The following is a 22,825-nucleotide window of genomic DNA, read 5'->3' as shown; positions in this document are numbered from 1 at the left end:
AAAACTTCATATGACTATTCTTACTAAGTCATGAACTGCCATTCATTTTTATTTAATGCTAGAGGCGGAGCGAATGGGGGCAGAGCTGACGTCACAACGATCCTGCATGCAATCTCGGAGGTCTGAGATTGCATCCGATATCTTTGCCTCTGGACGGTCCCAACGTACCTAAACCGTCCTGAAGAGACGGTGAAAGTTTTGCCTGGGAAAGGAGGGGGAAAGTGAGAAGAAACTTTGAGAAGAAACTTTGTAACACTGCCAACTAGAGGCTTCAAAATATCTTAAGACAAGCTGTGAAAGCTGAGAAAGAAAGATCAGAGACTCCCTTTCAAGGACATTGCAATGTGATAAGATAGAGGGAAGAGCACAGGAGAGTGTTATTGCAGGTGTTCTTCTGGATTTCTATCAACAATTGAAGCTTGGTTTTGAAGTTTGTGGAGAAGAGAATTATAATAAGAGCCTTGGATGATTAAATAAAGTGCAGTGTGCTCTTTTTATTTTTTTTAAGTTGTGCTATCCCTCCTCACCAGCTTTACTGTACTACTTTTTTTTTAAAAAAAAAGCGCCTTTATTTTTGTAATATTTTTATTTTTGCGTTTTATTTTAAAGGGAAAGCCTCAAAAATTTTCTTTTTCTTTTTTTTCCCCTTCTTTGGGATTTTTTCCTTTTTCCATCTATACTTTTGGTTCATTTTTATGTTTTTATTTTTTTTATTTTTGAGACCTTTTAATTGGATTAAGGTGGTGAAGAACCTAAAGAATTTCTTTTTTTCTCCTTTTTTTTCTTTTTTCTTTTGTTCCTTCCATTCCTTAACTATTGATTTGATTAAGGCTTAGAAGAACCTGAACTGCCATTCATTTTTCTTTAATGCTAGAGGCATTAAAATCAAATTAAGGTCTCCAATATCTGAATACCTGGTTTTCTAAGAAGACATCAGTAGAATGAGACTTGCCTTAGTTTCGTTATCAAATAATCATTGTCTGATATACTTCTGGGTCAGATTACCTGTAACAAACTCTGATCATGTGATAATTTACCCTCTTGTGTTTGTTAGTGAATAGCATTTTGGTATTGTCGTTATCATTAATCTGCAATGAAAGGTTATCACAGGAGTTAACAAGAGCATATACCACTTCCTAAATCTACAGGTAGATTTACAGGTAGTTCTCGTCTGGCATCTGCCTTGTGCAGCAACCGTTCAGTTATGATAGCAATGAAAAAGTGTAACCAATCCTCTCATTTGCAACATTCGCAGGTCTGTAAAACAAAGGAAATTGGCAAAGTAAGATCTTAAGCACATCAACAACTGAGTTGTCTGTCCCAATTGTGATTACTAAATGAGGACAGGAGTTTTAGAATTATCCATCACCTATATAAAATGGTCAAAATTTGTGGAAGATAGTCTAAATAAGCATCAAATGGATTAATACTGTATAGAACAATAATGGAGCCAGGATGCATTCTTGCCTAGCCCCTATAATTTGGATTTTTTTTTAAAGCAGGTGTCCTTGGCTACTGCAGTGAACCCCAATATATGCGTTCACGTTATTTTGACATCAAGATCATAATTTACGCCCAAACATTGTTTTAAAATCAGGTTAAATGTGGATCAAGGATCAATTAATGCTGGTTATAAACCTAGATGAGTTTTGGAGTTTTCCTGTCCAATAAAGGCTGAAAATAAAAATGAATGCCCCAGCCAAAAGTCAAAATGTTGCCCTGACACAGGTGTTTGATATACAACTGACTGATTATACTTACAGATTAATTGGTCTGTAGTTTGGGGACAACTTTTTGATGTATTGCAGGTAGCATTGGCACTTCTATTGAATCTATTAGTACTCCTGATTTAGTAGCTGACCTTGGATTTTATAGAAGCTGCAGATGAAATTAGACAAGTAAATTCAAAATATTATAGATTGGCTATCAAGGACTCAATTAGTGCACTCAAAAAACAATTCTTTTAACTGATATAATAAAGTGAAGCAAAAAATAAAATAAAGTTACATTTAATTTACATAAATTTTATTAAGTAAAATTAAATAGTCCTTTAAAAATGTCCCTAATTAGATAACCTTGGCTTTTAACAATACATTGTAGAATGGATATATTTAATGAAACATACCAGTATGATGAGGATTTTTCTTCAGAATAGTATCAAATAGCTTGATCATCCATTTAAGTTCAAATTCTCACTGGATACCATATACGTTTTTTGCCAATCCTTCCATAGCTATTCAGGCATTTAGTTCTGTACCATTAAAAGCATTGTGTAGGAGAGTAACTTTTAACTTGAAAACCAAACCAAACTTTCTTGAATCTAGTTAGCCTTGCTCTTCTGAAACATATTGAAATAAGCAGTAAAGTGGAAAACATAAAATTCTTTTTTAAAAACTGTATTCAAAAATATTTTCTCAGTTATATGTTAATAGTACTGCATATCAGATGTTCAACTGTTTTGATATCTTTATCTGCATTTCTGAAGCTTCAATAATACTTGTGCAGCTCAACCACTCCAGTTGGGAATTCATGTTTTTGCAGATTATTATTTATGGTGTTATAGAATGTGCTTGTATTTCTGTGGTATTCCACTCTGGAGATATCTCAAATATTCTGGGCTTGTGTGGGATACATCTCCTTCAATTGCCACTTGGCTGCTATTCGGGTTGCGTAAATGACATAGCCCCACGAAAGCAATACAATAGCAAGAAGAATCTGTGAAAGAAACGAAGAAAATACCCTTCTTAATATGAATTTACATTTGATATGTCAAGCCTCTCTTTATACTTATTTTATCTCCACCACCCAAATCAAATCTGCAACTTACCTACAAGAACCCAGGAACTTAAGAGGTTCATATGAGATTGTGCTTATGTACTATAGCTATTTATTAAATGTTAATTCTGCCTTTTCCACAGGAGTTCCACAAGAGTTTCCACAAGGGTCTCTATTTTATCCCTGTTAGGTTGGGAGGGTATGGCTGGCCTTAAAGATATATAGTGAAATTCCATAGCTGAGAATGAATCAGAAGTTGATTCTCTGCATCCTAGTCCAATACCTTCACCCCAAAACCACAGTGATTATTGTGCACAAATAAGTTTTATGTTAACCACTTTTCTTGAGTGAATCATAGTTTGCTTGATGCATTTAATTTGCTAAATTATAAAGCATAGTTTACAATACATAATGGTCTAATTTAAATCCCAGCAAGCCAGAATTGGAGCCAGTTTGGTCTAGTTGCAGGAGTGTCAAATTCAAAGGCCAGGGGCCAGATCTGGCCTGTGGGGTACTTAGATCTCACCTGCGGGGCTGTCCTGGATACAGTGAAGGACCAGCCCATGCTTTCCTGTGGTCAGCCCTCCCAAGCTCTGTTTTCACTGGCAGAGAGTTGCAGGAGGCTGTTGCAGGTGAAAATGGAGCTTGGGACCCCGTTTTTGCTGGTAGACTACTTGGACCCCACAAGTGCCCCCAACACAATTGAAGTTGAGCTGGCCATGCCCACCCTGGCCCCCCAAGATCAAACACAACCTTGATGCAGTGCTCAATGAAATTGAGTTTGACACCCCTGGTCCAGTGGTTAAGGCACCAGTCTAGAAATCAGGAGACTAGGAGTTCTAGTCCTGCCTTAGGTGTGGAGTGCAACTGGATGATTTTAGGCCACTCACTTTTCTTGCGGTCCCATGAAAGCAGCAATGGTAAAGTATATGTAAAATATTGGCAGAAAAAGGGCAGGAACTCCAGACAGTTGTCAAGTATCAAAAGCAGAAAAAAAAACCCAAAATGTAATCCCTTTGAGGGTTAAAATAATAGGTAAACATGGTTTAACAAGAAAGCCAAAAAGTACGTGCTTATTTCAGATGTTTAGGGTAAAATTAGAACAAAGCTCATAAGACTTCACCTAATGTTTTATTCTGTTTTTCCTAGGAATTTATATTTTTTACAGTTCAGTTTGAAAGGATTGGACAGGCTTTTTAATGATTGCAACTGTTGCACAGCAGGGATTCAGAAAAATGTGTGGATTAAATTTCAAATCCTCCAGAAATTTACTGATAAACACAGACATAAAATGTGCCCACCCTAAAGAAACAGAGACAGTGCTAGTGTTATTTCAAGCAGGAAGCCAACTGGGTGATCTTCATTCTCTCAGCCCTAAGGAGAAACCAGCAAGCCCATTTCTAAAAACGTTGCCAAGTAAACCACAGCGTCTTCTCCAGGCGGTTGCCAGGCATGCAAATGGCTTGAGGAAACAACATTATTATAAAGGACTAAATGAAAGCCTGTATTTGTTTAGACTTAACTAAAGCCTAATCTTTGATTAAAGTTGGGAGAGAAAGGCAGAAAGGCAAGAAGCCATGACCTAAAGTGGGTTAGTCATCTATTCTGTACAATCTCAGCTTCTGATTTATACTGTAGTTTGACACCTCTGTAAACTCTTGATACAGCTCCTCTATAGACATCCAGTTATTGAGATTAAAAAGGGGATGAGAAATGCCAGTATCATTATAATTGGAGAGTTGGTCAAATGTCAACGGCAGGAGGCTGAGCTAATGTTGTGTTCAGACAACCTGGAGACCTCCATGGAAAACCTTAGTGTGAACCTGATCCCTGAATATGAGAGGGAGAGAGGGGGAGGGAGGGGGAGAGAGAAAGGGGCTTCTTTGTTCAGCAGAAAATAAAAATGACCAAGTAATTCAAGCAAAGCAAAAAAAAAAAAACATTTATTAAGGGGAGAGGGGGTGTCAAAGGCCATTTATAGGGTACAGAAATCAATGAAGCACACATTTAGAAAGCAAGGGATCAAACAATAAAAGGCACAGATTACATGCAATGCCTGAATAATAGAAGACCCTGATTCTAAGTAACATTCCCCAAGTGGCCAAACTTATGGGTTACATTGCTTGTTTTCCAACTAGGTTAGTATGTTTCTTAAAAGTTGCGAGCGTATATTCAAGGACTGCTATACACGCTAAGAGTAACGCCTAACATTTGAGGGGGTAACCACACGGGGTCTCTCTCGCATTGGGTGAATCCGTTTAAATTAAAGTGTCGAGTGAATGGCAAACCTGTGTGTGTGTGTGAAGTCCTAGCCCGTTCTTCCGAGACAGAGAGAGAGTTCCCACACACCCCAATTGATGGGGATGATCCCGCATCGCTCCTTGCTTTTGAGCTGCGGGATTTCTTTGTAGGGAGGTGCCGTGTCCCGCTCCCTCAAACACCAATTTTTGGCGGGCAGTGGGGGGGGGGGAGGAGGCGGCGGGAGAGCCCCCCCCCCCTCAAAAAAATCAGCACCGCCTTACCAGCCAGTAGAGCCATTCCAGAGCTCGGCGGTTTACCGTTGGCATGCCCAGGTTCTCCCGCTCGCGCCCCGCTTTCGCCTCGCTCAGGAAGCCCTCAGGAAGCGATGTCCGCGGAGCGATAAATAATTAAAGGCGGGAGAGCCGTTTTTATTAAGAGAGCCAAAGCCTCCGCCTTTCCCTCCCCCCTCCCGTTCGGGAAAGGAGATTCCCAGACATCCCCTGAAATTAGACGGAGTTGAGATAGAATTTAAAATGTAGAATAGGATAGGATAAGATAGGATGGGGTGGGATGGAATAGGATAGGGAAGGGAAGAGAAGAGAAGAGGATTTTTATTGGCCAAGTGTGATTGGACACACAAGGAATTTGTCTCAGGTGGATAAGCTCTCAATGTACATACAAGCAATAAATGTTAAATCATAACCATAATCATTGTAAAAATACATTCCTCATAAATCATAAGATACAACATTTAGTGATAGTCACTGCAGGGACAAATAACGTCCACCATCGGTCTCCAGCAAAAATAGATCGCTCTTCATTGTTTTCATTCCATTGTCCTGATTTAATCCCTGCTCTTCCCCATCTTGCCAAGAACATCAAGGTTTTTAAACGAGCCAGATCTTCTGCAATTTACTTTCAAATAGGTGTGTAGGATCACCCCTGGCTACCATCCTATCAAAACTCATTGCAGAGATGGAAGTCTTGTTGAAATCTTTGGCATTCCAGAAAATAGGGTTCAGCTTTTAGCTACCCCTTCACCGAAATCAAAGTACTTATTTTCTCTTATTTATCACATTTTGAAAATAACATCTTTTCCCAGGCTTTTGGAGGCCTCACACATAGGTTGTGAGCATGACACTGCCACCCAAGGCAGAACTCTAATAACCTGAGATAAATTGGGGAGGGGTGATCCCACTCCAAATAAGTTCTGCCAGTGCCCGAACAGATTCTCCACACATACACACACCCCTCTCCCAAAGTATCCAAGAATGAAAACTCCCTTAGGAAACAGAAGGAATACAAAGCAGCATAAATACTCAATTTCCAAGTTTCAGAGAGAAATGTCTATGGAGATTCTCAGTCATCCAGGTCATGGCTGTCCCAAAGGTGCTTTTTTCAAAAGGCAACTGGACTTTCTGGTGTTTCTTTGATGACATTTTGCTTCTCATCCAAGCTCTGAGGCTGAAGAAGCATCTTGGATGAGAAGCGAAACCTCTTCAAAGAAAAACCAGAAAGTCCAGTTGCCTCTTGAAGAAGCACCTTTGAGACGTCAGAGAGAAGACCCTTGCCTGTGCATTTGGCAAGTATGATTGAAGCCCTCATTGCTTTGTTCCCCATCTGGTGAGTTACCATTCCCATCTTTGTTTCTTTTTTATGTTTTTTCTTGCTTTTAGGTGTTTTAACCTTTTGTAAATAATGTTGGGAGTTGGATGGCATATAAATTAAATGAATGAATGAATGATTAGGGGAAAAAAAGGAAGAGGACAGCGGGAACGTCTGCACTGAACTCCAATTTTGATCAAGTTTTTATTAATAAACATGTTAAGATCATGCAGTCAAGAGCCCTTCTTTCTCTTTTGGTAGAATAAGGACATTCAAACTGAGTTTTGAGTTAGACATTCAACCAACTCATTTGTGCCAGACATAAAAACAAAGACCATCTGTTAGTTGGTAACTAGCTGAAAGGTTTAATTTCTGTGGTGCCATTCTCTCTATCATTATTACTGTCAATTGTAATTACAACAGAAGATAATGAGGGGAATTGGTAAGTTTTTTATCCAACTTAAGTCTTTTTTGTCATGCTTTGTTGTATCAGTGACTTTCCTTTCATAAATGTACCTCAGTGCTTGGGTTTCTTGACCATTTTTTCCTCTGGTTGAATCTCAGCTTGAGTTTGCTTGTCTGCAAATGGCTTGGTGCTTTGGTAAGGATTTGTTTAGAGTAATGACTTTCTCTTAGAGGTTTCTTCTCTGGTACAATACCCAGACCTTAATTTATTTTTATCCCAATCATTTTTTTTAGCTGATGGCACTCTTTCAATGTCAAATCTGCTTAACAGCCATCAAAAGTCAACAGGCCCTTACTATAATTAATTAAATTTATTTTTCTTCAAGTAAAGCAGTAAGCACTAACCCTCTTGTTTATTTGTTCTGGATATATTTATGATGGTCTCCTCACTGAAACTTTAAAGTGAATAGCTTCAGGGTTCAAAGTGGTTTATCTGAATGAAGAAAGTTTATCTTCTTTGGCTATTATGCACATCTTTTATTTCATTTTATTTATATTTTAATGTTGCTTCTATGTTGTATGTTTCTAAGGCCTATCAATAACCAAAATACTTCGTTGTTGGATTCAGTATTTATACACAATTAGTGACTACCTTTAGAGACCATCCCAGCATAGCATTGCATCCCACATATACGCACATTAGCCAAAATCATTCAGTTTCTTATTGAATTATATACTCATTTATATAGGAAACAATAAAGTAAGTGTTTTCATTTTGCAGGTCTTAAGAGTCTCTCAGTCCTCACAAAATGGTAAATCTGTTGCAGTTCCATGTGGTGGTGGGGGAATTCCTTTTTCCTCCATCCTGTCTCCCTGATAAATGAAAAAACAATAATCAGAATACGAAAATACGTAAACAGATGCTACACAGAATATTAAGAAGACAACTTACTGGATATATCACAGGCTTCTTTTCAATAATACCATAGGGAGTGGGCTGCAAACAAAAACAGAAGAATAATGATTATGAAGAAAGAAGCAATTTGGACGTTCTTTGGAATTTATCTGATAGATTTTTCCTCTCTTGGTATCTTTTCAATTCCTTGTATTATGGAATCAGTACATTTGACCTCAATGCGTTCTCAGCAAAATTCTCTGCAGCCAAGTTAAATCAGAATATAGACATTTTCACGAATAGGAGGTAATCGTTTTTTAATTAGGCTTCTAGAAAATACCTGTATCTGTTTCTTATTTATGCATATCAGCACATGAATGAATAACACAGTTTCTTAACAGTGAAAGAACACATTTCCGAAATTACACAGGTGCTTACTAAATATATTACTGGTACGGTCAAATGCCAGTATTAGAATGGGGAATAGTGGTGTGGTAAAAAAAGAGATGAGAGTTGAAGCTCATCACACTAAGATTCTATTTCACAGTTTTCAAAGGAAGACCCAGGACACTGCAGAAACATCTGTGCATCATTGACGCTAACTGCTTTGGTGGTTTTATTTTAATTTAAAATTTTGTATTTTGCTGCAGAGTCAAATCCCACAGGTAATTAAATTTTCAGAACCTTATTTCCATTAACACATTTCATTCAAACCAAATATAAAACAATGTACTGTCATACCACACCCTAAGCCAAAATTTACTCCGTCTGCTTGTCTATGAATGTATGATTGCTAATGCTCATGAGCTGGAAAGAACCATAAAACCATTTTGAAAGAATTTGGCTTCCCTCGATCTATGGTCAGTCGAATACTGCATGAGGAGAGAAAAAACAATAACACTGTGGAGTACATTAGGAAGATGACCCTGAAGAAAATGGGCAAGAACTATTATAAAAGGGGCCTGAAAAATTCCTTATGTCTTGGACAACAAGAGTATTTAGAAGAGACCTGAGCAGGCTCGTCTTCGATATAAGAGCAGTTAAGCACAATCAGGCTTGCAAGATGTTATTGTTCTGTCTTGCCTATCTCAAGAAAGAACAGCTCTAATCTTCCCATGGGGTCAGTTTCCTAATCAGGTCTACCCTGAAGGACATGTGTGGTGATCCAACACATAATCAACCCAACAGAAAGACATACAATACTCTTGTTAGGTCACTAACAACAGCAGGGATTTGCAGGCCATTCTTGCTTTTTCTGATGCCAATTTCATAAATCCACTGTAAGGAATTTTCTTAAAAAAGAGTGCTGTGCACTGGAGAAAACCACTGCTGCACTCGTTGAAAGCAGATTGCTCACCCCAGTACCCTCTACTTGTCTCAAAATTGTCAAAAGCCATGCGGATGATGTAGCAGGCTGTTTGAACAATGCCATGTTGACAGGTGAGGTGAAAGCAGAACCGCTAGGCATTGATGAAAAACACTACATATTGTGGGGGGAAATGTTGATATGCTGCATTCCAAGAAAAGATCTTCACTGCCACCATGAAAAATGGTAGAATCAACGTGCCTCGGGGCAGTTTCCCAAATTGCTCAAGATTATTGAGTGAACAATGGGTAATTTGCAGCAGATATCAAGGCAGGATATATTAGCTAAAATGAGTGGTGCAGTGGCCTAGAGGTGGAGATTTCACCTCACAATCAGGAGGCTGTGAGTTCAATCCTAAACAACTCCTCCTCATTGGCGATAGGAAGGGCCAGTAAACACTCATCTCCATTCAACTGCCCAGATTTCATCCTGCAAGGGATTATGGGGTTGTTAAAGAGGATGATAATGATACATTTTATCTAAAATGGCTGCCAATTGGGAGGAGAGGAGGAGAAAAAAACCTTAAGACTGGAACAGTGGGTAGAAACAAACAAAGGAATTTAATATGCAGAAACATAATAAGTAAGACAAACAAAAATATATACAGGATGGGGAAAAGCTTGCTCAAGAGCAGCACATATAAGAACTTGACTGTATTAGTAGATCACAAGCTCAATATGTCCCAGCAGTGTAATGCAGCTGAAGAAAAAAAAAAGAGCGAGTGATATCTTGAGGAGCATCAAGAGAAAACAGGTATCAGATGATACAAAAGTAATTATCCCGCCTTAAGCCTCATCTGGAGTATCATGTTCAGTCCTTTTCAGCTCAGTTTAAAAGATATTGATAAACTGGAGCTAGTCTAGAGAAGGGCTACCAAGATGTTGAAAAGATTGGAATTCAAGTCCTACAATAATAAAATAATTCCCTCAACACTGTTCAACTATTTACAAAGTGTACATTATTACTGTTAAATCTTCTCACCACTCCTTATCACCCATCCCCTCCCACTTGACTGTTTCCTGGTATGATTTGATTGTTGATTGTACCCTATGACTATCATTAAGTGTTGTACTTATGATTCTTGATTCTTAACAAATGTATCTTTTCTTTTATGTATACTGAGAGCATTTGCACCAAGACAAATTCCTTGTGTGTCCAATCACACTTGGCCAATAAAGTATTCTATTCTATTCTATTCTATTCTATTCTATTCTATTCTATTCTATTCTATTCTATTCTATTCTAGGGATGGTTAAAAGATCTAGATAAGATTAGTAGAGGAGAAGTTTGAAAAGAGATGTGATAGCTATTGTCACATTGTAGAGGGCTCTGACTTATTCTCACTTGCTTTAGGTAAAGACTAGAATTAATGGGATTAAATTTCAAAGATATTAAAAAAAAACATATTGACAGGACAAACAACCAATCTTCCCTTCCCTGGAAGTTTTCAAAACAAACAAACAAAAAAGGCTGGATAGTTCTATAGCGGGAATGAGGTAGTGAATGCTGCAGTGTGCAGGGAATTCAATTTGGTGATCTCTTAGGTCTCTTTCAACTCCACAATTCAGGACCGCACTACCAAATGTCTATGGAGATTCTCAGTCATCCAGGTCATGGTTGTCCAAAAGGTGTTTTTTCAGGAGGCAACTGAACTTTCTTGGGTTCTTTTTGAACACGTTTCACTTCTCATCCAAGAAGCTTTTTCAGCTCTGACTGGATGGCAGGGAATGGAAGGATTTATATTCCTTGCAGACAGCTGGTCATTTGCATTCTTTTAGAGAATAGCTGAGCTCCCTAGGAGGTTCGTTTAATGTCCTCAGAGTCACCTGAGTAGTGCAAATGTGTGTGTAGAGCCTTCTTGGCTGCAGGATGTTTTCTGCCCTGTGTCCCTTCACTGTTGAAGAGAGGTGCGAGGTTGTTGGGGATGTGTCTGTGTCGTCTGCATCTCAAACAGAAGCACAAATGGTTCCTATAGTCTGCAAAAAAAAATCTGTATTTTTGTTCTGGAAATCCGTTCACAGTCCCACATCATTTGAAGGGCGTTCACCCCAAAGTGCATAGCTAAATGTCTATGGAGATTCTCAGTCACCCAGGTCACAGTTGTCCCAAAGGTTCAGAAAACATCATGCAGCTGAAGAAGCTTCTTGGATGGTGAGAAGCAAAAAACAAGAAAGTCCAGTTGCCTCCTGAAAAGGCACCTTTGGAATGACTGCATTACCAAGTTCTAGAGAAGAACGTCAGAGTAGTATTGAGTATAAGCTGAAGTTTACACAAACGTGAGCCATGCAGCACAATGATCCTGAACACACAAGAGAACATTTATAGCAGAGGAATTTTCTAATTCCAAAGTGGTCAAGTCCATTCCCAGACCCCAATCAATTAAATTGTTGTGACATGACCTAAAGCGAGTAGGTCATGCAGGATTACAAGTATCACTGAAAATACTTCCAAGGCCATATGCTGAATAGCTATAGGAAAAGAAAAATGTTAAAGTCATTATTGTTAAAAGAGTAGTTAACAGGTATTAAATCTAACGGTTCACTTATCATTTCCCCCAAAAACAATTAACGCTGGCTCAGTGTGTTCAGGAAAGCTATTGAGGCAGTGCATTGTTCTTCATGTGCTTTAACCAGAATTTCTTACCCATTAAAAGGCTTTAGACAAAGTTCTGATCAAACTGTAGGCATTCATAATTATTATTTTGTAGTAGCATAGTATCAAAGACTTTTGCATGTTGCATTTTCCTGGTGGGGGCATATCAGATTAGAAAGAAAGAGATCACCTTTGGTACTGCTACTGGATCTCAGATTAATTGAATAGTTTTTTATATATATATATATATATATATATATATATATATATATATATATATATATATATATATATATATATATATATATGTTTTCTGAGGTTCTCAGGGTATTTATATGTGGATCTTTGGTTGTTAGGGTTTTCTCCCGCGTAAGATTTGAGGTATCTAGGCAACGTTTCATGAAGTCTCATTCATCATCTTCAGGCTTCTGTCTCCGGCTCTGTGCTTCTCAGAGTAATGGAGATTGCAGCTGCTTCCTCCTTTTAACTGCCAGTGGGGGTGGGACTTGATTGGGTGGGGCTTGGCTGTGTTCTGATTGGGTGGGGTGTGTTCTCATTGGTAGGGGTTTGGCTGTGTTCTGATTGGTTGGGGGTTAGCTGTGTTCTGATTGGTTGGAGGCGTGTTCTGTTCAGGAGGGGGCTTGGTTGTGCTCAGGTTAGTCTTAGTTGCTGGGGGATTTGAGCTGAGGGGTTGTGATCTTGCTGTTTGGCTTCTAGTTCGTGGTCCTGCTGCATCTTCATAGTGGGTGTCGGTTTGCTTCATGTATGGCTCAGAGGGTTTGAAGTGGGTAGTGATGCAGCTGCAGTGCAGCTTCTGGTCCATGGTCGTTTCTCATTTTTGAATGGGTGGGAGTCTGTTTTCTACATGGAAGTGTGGTGGTGGCATCTTGTGTGGCTCTCATGGGTGTGGGTCCGGTGTCCTTCTTCATGTTAGGTACTCGTCTGTTCATGAGGGCGGGTTTCCAAATGGCTGGAAGGCGGGAGGTGTCATCTCGTTTGTTCATGCTGTGTGGGCGTTTTTCTATCTCTATGGCTTCTCTGATTATTCTGCTGTTGAAGTGTTCGGTTTTGGCGATAGTTCTGGTATTTTTAAAATCAATTTCATGTCCTGTGGCTTTGAGGTGTTGGACCAGGGAAGAGGTCGTTTCTTCTTTTTGATTGAGTTCTTATGTTCTTCAATGCGTGCACTTATTCTTCTGTTAGTTTGTCCAATGTATGTGGTAGGGCAGGCAGTGCAGGGGATTTCGTATACTCCTTGGTTTTCTAATTCGATTTTGTCTTTGGGGTTTCTTAGGATGGTGGATATTTTTCTGTTTGTGCAAAATGCTGTTTTGATGTTGTGTTTTTGGAGGATCTTGCTAATTTTGTCTGTAGTGCCTTTTATATATGGGAGGAGGGCTTTACCATTTTCTTGTTCTCTGTCTTGGATTTTGGTTGGGGTTTCTTTTTGGATTAGGTGGGTAATCTTCTTTCTTTGGAATCCATTGGCTGTAAGTACGTTGGTGAGAGTGTGTAGTTCGGTTTTTGGTGTTGTTCATCGGCTAAGCATTTTGTTCTGGAGATGAGTGTCTTGGCTACGGAATTGATCTGTGCTGGGTGGTGGTGTGAGAGTGCATGTAGATAGCGGTTAGTATGCGTTTTCTTCTGGTAGATGGTGTGTCCTAGGGAGCCATTGGATCTTTTGTATACCAAGACATCTAGGAAGGAAGTTGATTGTTGGCTTCTGTTTCCATGGTGAATTGTATTTTGGGGTGTAGGCTGTTGAGGTATGTGAGGAAGTTGTTCAGTTTTTCTTTCCCGTGTGGCCAGATTATGAAGGTGTCATCTACGTATCTGAGCCAGAGTTTGGGTTTGTGGTCGTATTTTTCTAGAGCTTGTGTTTCAAAGTGTTCCATGTAGAGGTTTGCGATAACAGGTGAGAGGGGTGATCCCATGGGTGCTCCTTCTATTTGTTTGTATTTTTGTCCATTGTAGGTGAAGTAAGTATTGGATAGGCAGTGGTTGGTTAGATCTAGGATGTGCTTGGGGGGTTGTATTTGTTTTGGATGGCTGTCAAGGCTTCTTTTATTGGCACTTGGGTGAAGAGGGATATGACATCGAAGCTTACTAGTAGGTCGCTAGATTGTAAGTTTTGTTTCTTTATGATCTCGATGAACTGGAATGAGTTTCTTACGTGTGAGTTGATGGATTCTGCATAGGGTTGTAGTTGTTTGGCAAGAAATTTGGCCAGGTTTTGTAGAGGTGAGCCTATGGAGCTGACTATTGGTCTGAGTGGGGTTCCTTCTTTGTGTATTTTGGGGAGACCATAAAGCTTGGGGCATCTGGATGATTTTTCTCTGGGTATGATTCCTTGCTGGATTTCTTCACTGATGGGGGAGGCTTTTATTTTGGATTTGGTAGTTTTTTTCTAGGTAGGTGGTGGGGTCTGTCTTTAGGGGTTTGTATGTGGGGTCTTGGAGTAGGTTGGTTAACTTGGTTTGGTAGTCAGATGTGTTCATTACCACTGTCGCGTTGCCCTTGTCTGCTGGTAGGATTATTATGCTGGTGTCTTCTTTCAGGTTAAGTAGTGCAGTTTGTTCTTCTTTGGATAAGTTGCTTTTGGGTGGTTTGCTAGTGCAGAGGATGTTGGTGATTTTGAGTCTGATTTTGTTAGCATCATCGGGTTGGTTTTGGTCAGGCTGGTTTCAACTCCGCATATGATGGTTTCTGTGGGGATGTGTTTGGGAGCGACAGCAAAGTTGAATCCTTTAGAAAGGATCTTGGTTTCAGCTTCAGTGAGGATCTTGTCTGAGATGTTGTGCACTGTTTGTTTCATGTGTGGCTGTGGGGGGAGGAGTTGGTTTCTGGCGTTGTTGTAGTTTCCTGAGTTTGTTGGTGTGTGTGTCTGTCTTGAGGATGGTCTGTGTTTCGGCTCTCCAGACAGCGAGTTGTTTGGTTTGTCCCAAAGTAGAGGTGAATCTTGTTGCTGAGTCTGAGGTGGAGTGTGAGGAGATCTTTGTTGATTTGGTCTAGGAGAAACCTTTTTGTGTGAAGTTCATTTCTGATTAGGGCCAGTTCTGTTCTTTTAAGGATGCGTTTGGTGGCTGCTGTGTTGGTGTGGAATTTCAATTGGAAGCTTGTGGGAATTAAATTTTGATCTCGGCAGTTGCATAGGAATGCAAGGTCACATAAAATGGAGGCTCTTTGGACTTCAAGTTTTCATAAGTCCTGGTCAGATGGTGGGTTTCCTCCCGTGAGGTGCAATATTTGTTTTCTGAGGTTCTGGGTATTTATATGTGGATCTTTGGTTGTTCGGGTTTTCTCCCGCGTAAGATTTGAGGTATCTGAGGCAGCGTTTCGATGAAGTCTCATTCATCATCTTCAGGCTTCTGTCTCCGGCTCTGTGCTTCTCAGAGTAATGGAGATTGCAGCTGCTTCCTCCTTTTAACTGCCAGTGGGGTGGGACTTGATTGGGTGGGGGCTTGGCTGTGTTCTGATTGGGTGGGGTGTGTTCTCATTGGTAGGGATTTGGCTGTGTTCTGATTGGTTGGGGGGTTAGCTGTGTTCTGATTGGTTGGAGCGTGTTCTGTTCAGGAGGGGCTTGGTTGTGCAACTAAGACTAACCTGAGCACAACCAAGCCCCTCCTGAACAGAACACGCCTCCAACCAATCAGAACACAGCTAACCCCAACCAATCAGAACACAGCCAAACCCCTACCAATGAGAACACACCCCACCCAATCAGAACACAGCCAAGCCCCCACCCAATCAAGTCCCACCCCACTGGCAGTTAAAAGGAGGAAGCAGCTGCAATCTCCATTACTCTGAGAAGCACAGAGCCGGAGACAGAAGCCTGAAGATGATGAATGAGACTTCATCGAAACGTTGCCTAGATACCTCAAATCTTACGCGGAGAAAACCCGAACAACCAAAGATCCACATATAAATACCATGAGAACCTCAGAAAACAAATATTGCACCTCTACGGGAGGAAACCCACCATCTGACCAGGACTTATGAAAAACTTGAAGTCCAAAGAGCCTCCATTTTATGTGACCTTGCATTCCTATGCAACTGCCGAGATCAAAATTTAATTCCCACAAGCTTCCAATTGAAATTCCACACCAACACAGCAGCCACCAAACGCATCCTTAAAAGAACAGAACTGGCCCTAATCAGAAATGAACTTCACACAAAAAGGTTTCTCCTAGACCAAATCAACAAAGATCTCCTCACACTCCACCTCAGACTCAGCAACAAGATTCACCCTCTACTTTGGGACAAATCCAAACAACTCGCTGTCTGGAGAGCCGAAACACAGACCATCCTCAAGACAGACACACACACCAACAAACTCAGGAAACTACAACAACGCCAGAAACCAACTCCTCCCCCACAGCCACACATGAAACAAACAGTGCACAACATCTCAGACAAGATCCTCACTGAAGCTGAAACCAAGATCCTTTCTAAAGGATTCAACTTTGCTGTCGCTCCCAAACACATCCCCACAGAAACCATCATATGCGGAGTTGAAACCAGCCTGACCAAAACCAACCCCGATGATGCTAACAAAATCAGACTCAAAATCACCAACATCCTCTGCACTAGCAAACCACCCAAAAGCAACTTATCCAAAGAAGAACAAACTGCACTACTTAACCTGAAAGAAGACACCAGCATAATAATCCTACCAGCAGACAAGGGCAACGCGACAGTGGTAATGAACACATCTGACTACCAAACCAAGTTAACCAACCTACTCCAAGACCCCACATACAAACCCCTAAAGACAGACCCCACCACCTACCTAGAAAAAACTACCAAATCCAAAATAAAAGCCTCCCCCATCAGTGAAGAAATCCAGCAAGGAATCATACCCAGAGAAAAATCATCCAGATGCCCCAAGCTTTATGGTCTCCCCAAAATACACAAAGAAGGAACCCCACTCAGACCAATAGTCAGCTCCATAGGCTCACCTCTACAAAACCTGGCCAAATTTCTTGCCAAACAACTACAACCCTATGCAGAATCCATCAACTCACACGTAAGAAACTCATTCCAGTTCATCGAGATCATAAAGAAACAAAACTTACAATCTAGCGACCTACTAGTAAGCTTCGATGTCATATCCTCTTCACCCAAGTGCCAATAAAAGAAGCCTTGACAGCCATCCAAAACAAATACAACCCCCAAGCACATCCTAGATCTAACCAACCACTGCCTATCCAATACTTACTTCACCTACAATGGACAAAAATACAAACAAATAGAAGGAGCACCCATGGGATCACCCTCTCACCTGTTATCGCAAACCTCTACATGGAACACTTTGAAACACAAGCTCTAGAAAAATACGACCACAAACCCAAACTCTGGCTCAGATACGTAGATGACACCTTCATAATCTGGCCACACGGGAAAGAAAAACTGAACAACTTCCTCACATACCTCAACAGCCTACACCCCAAAATACAATTCACCATGGAAACAGAAGCCAACAATCAACTTCCCTTCCTAGATGTCTTGGTATACAAAGATCCAATGGCTCCCTAGGACACACCATCTACCAGAAGAAAACACATACTAACCACTATCTACATGCACTCTCACACCACCACCCAGCACAGATCAATTCCGTAGCCAAGACACTCATCTCCAGAACAAAATGCTTAGCGATGAACAACACCAAAAACCGAACTACACACTCTCACCAACGTACTTACAGCCAATGGATTCCAAAGAAAGAAGATTACCCACCTAATCCAAAAAGAAACCCCAACCAAAATCCAAGACAGAGAACAAGAAAATGGTAAAGCCCTCCTCCCATATATAAAAGGCACTACAGACAAAATTAGCAAGATCCTCCAAAAACACAACATCAAAACAGCATTTTGCACAAACAGAAAAATATCCACCATCCTAAGAAACCCCAAAGACAAAATCGAATTAGAAAACCAAGGAGTATACGAAATCCCTGCACTGCCTGCCCTACCACATACATTGGACAAACTAACAGAAGAATAAGTGCACGCATTGAAGAACATAAGAACTCAATCAAAAAGAAGAAACGACCTCTTCCTGGTCCAACACCTCAAAGCCACAGGACATGAAATTGATTTTAAAAATACCAGAACTATCGCCAAAACCGAACACTTCAACAGCAGAATAATCAGAGAAGCCATAGAGATAAAAACGCCCACACAGCATGAACAAACGAGATGACACCTCCCGCCTTCCAGCCATTTGGAAACCCGCCCTCATGAACAGACGAGTACCTAACATGAAGAAGGACACCGGACCCACACCCATGAGAGCCACACAAGATGCCACCACCACACTTCCATGTAGAAAACAGACTCCCACCATTCAAAAATGAGAAACGACCATGGACCAGAAGCTGCACTGCAGCTGCATCACTACCCACTTCAAACCCCTCTGAGCCATACATGAAGCAAACCGACACCCACTATGAAGATGCAGCAGGACCACGAACTAGAAGCCAAACAGCAAGATCACAACCCCCAGCTCAAATCCCCAGCAACTAAGACTAACCTGAGCACAACCAAGCCCCCTCCTGAACAGAACACGCCTCCAACCAATCAGAACACAGCTAACCCCCAACCAATCAGAACACAGCCAAACCCCTATCAATGAGAACACACCCCCACCCAATCAGAACACAGCCAAGCCCCCACCCAATCAAGTCCCACCCCACTGGCAGTTAAAAGGAGGAAGCAGCTGCAATCTCCATTACTCTGAGAAGCACAGAGCCGGAGACAGAAGCCTGAAGATGATGAATGAGACTTCATCGAAACGTTGCCTAGATACCTCAAATCTTACGCGGGAGAAAACCCGAACAACCAAAGATCCACATATATATATATATGTATGTATATGTGTGTGTGTGTGTGTGTATGTATATGTATATGCGTGTGTGTGTGTGTGTGTGTGTGTGTGTGTGTGTGTGTATATATATATATATATATATATATATATATATATATATATATGTATGTTGTTATTCGGGTTTTCTCGCATAAGATTGGCAGTATCTAGGCAACATTTCGATGAAGTCTCATTCATCATCTTCAGGCATCTTCAAGCCTGAAGATGATGAATGAAACTTCATCGAAACATTGCCTAGATACTGCCAATCTTATGCGGGAGAAAACCCGAACAACCCGAACAACCAAAGATCCACATACAAATACCCGCGATAACCTCAGAATATGAATGTGTGTGTATGAGCCAGTAATACTTCTTAAAGGAGAGACACTATTCCAATCAGGAAACAGGCCCATCCTAAATCCTTGCTTCATCAGAAAAAACTCTATTGTCTCTCAGAAGCTAAAATAGAAGGGACATTTCAGCAGTCTGAATTCAGCACTCTGATGGGGAGGGGGGAAGGGGGCTTTAACATATCCTAAGCCTAGCTTTCTAATATCAGAAATAAAATCTGTTATTGCAGTTAAATCAGCAAAGAGATACACCCCACATATATACATACCTGGACATGATACTTGACAATATAATGGGCAATCCACAGAGGAATAAAAAGATGAACTATAGCATATTTTCCAACATTGTAGACATTGAATACCTAAAAATAATTTTAAAAATTAGTTCTTTGATGCTTGATTACATCAATACAATTTCATTGGATTTGTTGAAATTTAAACATTATGTTTAATGTTATTTTTATGTAATAGCAAACTATGGTCCTGTAGGAATAAATCTTCTTTGCCTTCTGGAATAGCCTCCAGGTTTTAGAAATGTATCTGTACATATTTTGTTATCCATACATATTTATCATTTCATCCTGTACTAAACTATAATTTTATGCTGAAAGATAAAAGATGCCTTGCAGCATGTGGTTATCTCAGAGACTTTATATAAATTGCCTTTATGCCCAAATTAAGAACTTTCACATATTGCCAAATTCCTGTTTTGTTCTCCAAATATAGGAAATTCCAGATATATTACAGAAATGCTTCACTTCCTTTGTAGAACACTGTGCCTTTTAATTGCATTGCTTGTAATTTAGTTTTTCAGAGATTTTCAAAAACAGAAGGCTGAAAAACACTCTGTTAGAAAATATTGCTGGATTTCAATGGAGTTACTTCAAACATATACATCATGTACTGGTATGTATAAAAGATCTTTTGTTGTTATTTTGTCCATACTAGGGCCCTGAATAAGATTAATCACCTTTGTGACTGAAGACTATACAGGTAGTCCTTGACTTATAATAGTTCATTTAGGGACCGTTCAAAGTTACAACGGTACTGAATGAAGTGACTTATGACCGTTTTTCACAATCACTTCCTTTGTAGCATCTCCATGATCATGTGATCAAAATTCAGGTGCTTGGCAACTGGTTCATATTTATGACCAGTGCTGCGTCTCAAGATCATGTGATCGCCTTTTGCGACCTTCTGACAAGCAAAGTCAATGGGGAAGCCAGATTCATTTAACAACCGTGTTACTAATTTATCAGCTGCAGTGATTCACTTAATAACTGTGGCAAAAAAGTCATAAAGTGGGGCAAAGCTCACTTAACAAATGTCTCACTTTACAACCCAAATTGCGGGCTCCATTGTGGTCATAAGTCGAAGGACTAATGGATGTGATTCCCCTGTGTACTTCATTCTTCAATCTCTATTTTTCCCTCCCTATTTTCTACTATACTTTTATCTTCTTTCCATCACGACCCCCTCAGAATCAATCTGGAATAGGGGCAATATCTAAATCCAATCCAATCAATAAAGCTCAATATACAAAATCTAGGAAGATCTGATTTGCTAGGGACATATTTTATTATGGGAAGCCTTACTGTACATATCATTATATTTACCTTAATGCACTTTTTAAAACTCTTTTTTTTTTAGCTTTCTTGGGAAAGTGGCGTGACCAAATGACCTATAGATTCAATATCGCTCCAGTAGAAAGACACCAGTAATTACTATGGGAGCATCTTTAAGCAAGATGTCAAGAAGGGGTATGTGTGTGTTTGTGGGGGGGACACAAATCATAACACGCGTCTGCTAAGTGGCGCTGGTGGGATCTCACATCCAGAGGATCAAGGAAGAGATTGGGCTGCCATCTGTCAGAAATGGTGTAGGGTCTCATGCTTGGAGGGGGGGTGTTGGACTAGATGACCTACAAGGTCCCTTCCAGCTCTATTCTGATTGATTGATTGATTGATTGATTGGAGTTTCTACCTTTAATCCCAATAAAATATAGGTTTGCAATCTTAACCCATCAAGACCTTGCTTTGCTTCAGTAAAGCACCTTCCCCGAAGCTGTTGCCCGGGCCAGATGCTGTACTACAACCCTCATCGTCCTCAACCCCCGTGCCCAGAAGGTACCGACCAGGCTACCCCGGTAGGAACCCCATTTCCCCCCGCCCTCCCCTTCTCCTAGGCTTCACCTGTCTCTTCCACAACCTCTCGGGCTGAAGGAAACGCTGCCAGAAACCTTCCACCCAGCCGACCTTCCGCGGGGGAAGGACCGGTTCCCGGGGGCTCAGCTCCTGGTCTTTGAGCCAGCGGCGCCGGAGCTCGCGCAGCTGCTGGAGCCGGAGTTTCTCCTCCGGTTTGTAGCCGATCACTTCCTCGGGGAGGTCTCTGGGTTCCAACCCCGAACCCCGCGGCATCTTGGCCATCTCTGGTCTGGGAACTTGCTGCGGCTCTGCGCCTGCGCGACCTTCCCGCGGAGAGAGGACAGTCCTGGGTGGAGGGAGGAGTACATGGATGTCACTTCCGAGTCGCGTGCCCAGCCATAGAGTTAGGAATAAAGACAAGCGATATCAGACACTATACGAAAGGGCATCTGCTTCCGGTTGCCCATTTTCCTCTTCATTATTTTTTTCCTCATGATTAGCAGGGTTGGAGTAGGCAGGGGGGACGCTTCCCAGAATTCCTCAGCCAGCAAGGCTTTCTGGGAGTTGAAGTCCACAGGTCTTAAAGTTGCCAAGGTTGGAGACCTCTGCGAAGTGTCTCGAAATCTCATTGTCTTGTATCTTAAAACGAACGGGAAAGGATTTTTCCACAACCACTCCCCCCCTCCCGTATCTTGAATGCCTTTTCTATATGCAAAAGAGTGATTCCTAATAAAAGAATTGTATACAATATAGGCATAGCATATATAATTATGTTGCATTTATTGTGTTATATTAATTATAATATCAGGATGCCTGGACTGTCCCAATCGGAGCGTGTCAAGTGAGCTCTGAGGGGTCCTTGGGGTTCTCAGAACTTGGTTGCTTTCTCACAGACATTTCATTATCCTTTCCTTTGTGCCCATGAAAGTGTGAAGGGTCCCTTAAAAGGACTAAGTAAACGAGGTCAACCTGAAATTATTCCCTCAGGCAATTTAGCAGGCTAGTAGTGCAAGCCTGTCTAAATTGGAAACTTAAAATGAAAGGCATAATGGATATGGATGGTGGGAGAGTTTCTACTTCTTTATAATAATTTTATAGCAGACAGCAAGAACAAGCGAAAAGCACCTGGGAAGAAGATAAACAAATTATCAGCAAATTAATTAAATGGCCCCCACAATGGGAAACATGTTGGCAGATGATGGGACATCCCCAGTCACGTTGATTATCATCGGCTTCTTGCATTTCCTCCTGCTGCCTGGAAATCAATCCAAAATATGTCATTGGCCCGCAAGGAACAAAGTAAAAACAAATGCAACTTTAAAAGGACCGGGAGAGGAGAGACTCAAACAATAAGCGTTTACCTGTGGGTTTTTTTTTTTAATAACCCTAAATTGGTCAAGACATGACATCTGATAAGGGTGAAAGGGTGGTAGAAAAGAAAGTTTGACAATATTTGATGCAGGCTCCATGGAATGGTATGATCTATCCAAGAACAAAAAAGGGTTTTGTTTTCAACTTTTGGTTTTAGAACTAATCACTGTTAGAACTATTCACCCAATAGCAATAGCACTTAGACTTATAT

General features: G+C 40.7%; 2 protein-coding genes across 2 annotated transcripts; both read right to left on the bottom strand.

Annotated features, from left to right (window-relative positions):
* Positions 1-398: 398 nt before the first annotated feature.
* Positions 399-5,619, bottom strand: LOC113444597 (transition zone microprotein 1-like). The gene is made up of 4 exons (XM_087926531.1): positions 5,298-5,619; positions 2,126-2,715; positions 1,762-1,878; positions 399-1,257 (listed from the first exon to the last, which is right to left on the bottom strand). Exons 1-2 carry the CDS (start codon positions 5,340-5,342, stop codon positions 2,605-2,607), a joined length of 156 nt encoding a protein of 51 aa, XP_087782657.1. The 5' UTR covers positions 5,343-5,619; the 3' UTR covers positions 399-1,257; positions 1,762-1,878; positions 2,126-2,604.
* Positions 5,620-6,797: 1,178 nt separating this feature from the next.
* On the bottom strand, positions 6,798-21,587 carry NDUFB6 (NADH:ubiquinone oxidoreductase subunit B6). The gene is made up of 4 exons (XM_026713436.2): positions 21,292-21,587; positions 19,369-19,461; positions 7,979-8,023; positions 6,798-7,899 (listed from the first exon to the last, which is right to left on the bottom strand). The coding sequence occupies exons 1-4, from the start codon at positions 21,523-21,525 to the stop codon at positions 7,822-7,824; spliced, it is 450 nt and encodes a 149-aa protein (XP_026569221.1). The 5' UTR covers positions 21,526-21,587; the 3' UTR covers positions 6,798-7,821.
* Positions 21,588-22,825: the final 1,238 nt, after the last annotated feature.

This window comes from Pseudonaja textilis, chromosome 2 (genome assembly GCF_049901715.1).
Source record: "Pseudonaja textilis isolate UNSWEBS1 chromosome 2, rPseTex1.2, whole genome shotgun sequence".
In the NCBI taxonomy this organism is placed as follows: Eukaryota; Metazoa; Chordata; class Lepidosauria; order Squamata; family Elapidae; genus Pseudonaja; species Pseudonaja textilis.
Note: the sequence above shows the minus strand (reverse complement) of the source record. Positions and strands in the feature narration are given on the sequence as shown.

What these genes read in the sequence shown, in the direction of transcription:
- NDUFB6 (XM_026713436.2), bottom strand. Translation starts at nt 21,525, where the DNA reads ATGGCCAAGATGCCGCGGGGTTCGGGGTTGGAACCCAGAGACCTCCCC. An exon ending in AGAGGTTGTGGAAGAGACAG is followed by an intron (nt 19,462 to 21,291) that starts GTGAAGCCTAGG and finishes AATTATTTTTAG; the next exon opens with GTATTCAATGTCTACAATGT. An exon ending in AGAAGCCTGTGATATATCCA is followed by an intron (nt 7,900 to 7,978) that starts GTAAGTTGTCTT and finishes TTCATTTATCAG; the next exon opens with GGAGACAGGATGGAGGAAAA.
- LOC113444597 (XM_087926531.1), bottom strand. Translation starts at nt 5,342, where the DNA reads ATGCCAACGGTAAACCGCCGAGCTCTGGAATGGCTCTACTGGCTG. An exon ending in TGGAATGGCTCTACTGGCTG is followed by an intron (nt 2,716 to 5,297) that starts GTAAGGCGGTGC and finishes TTTCTTTCACAG; the next exon opens with ATTCTTCTTGCTATTGTATT.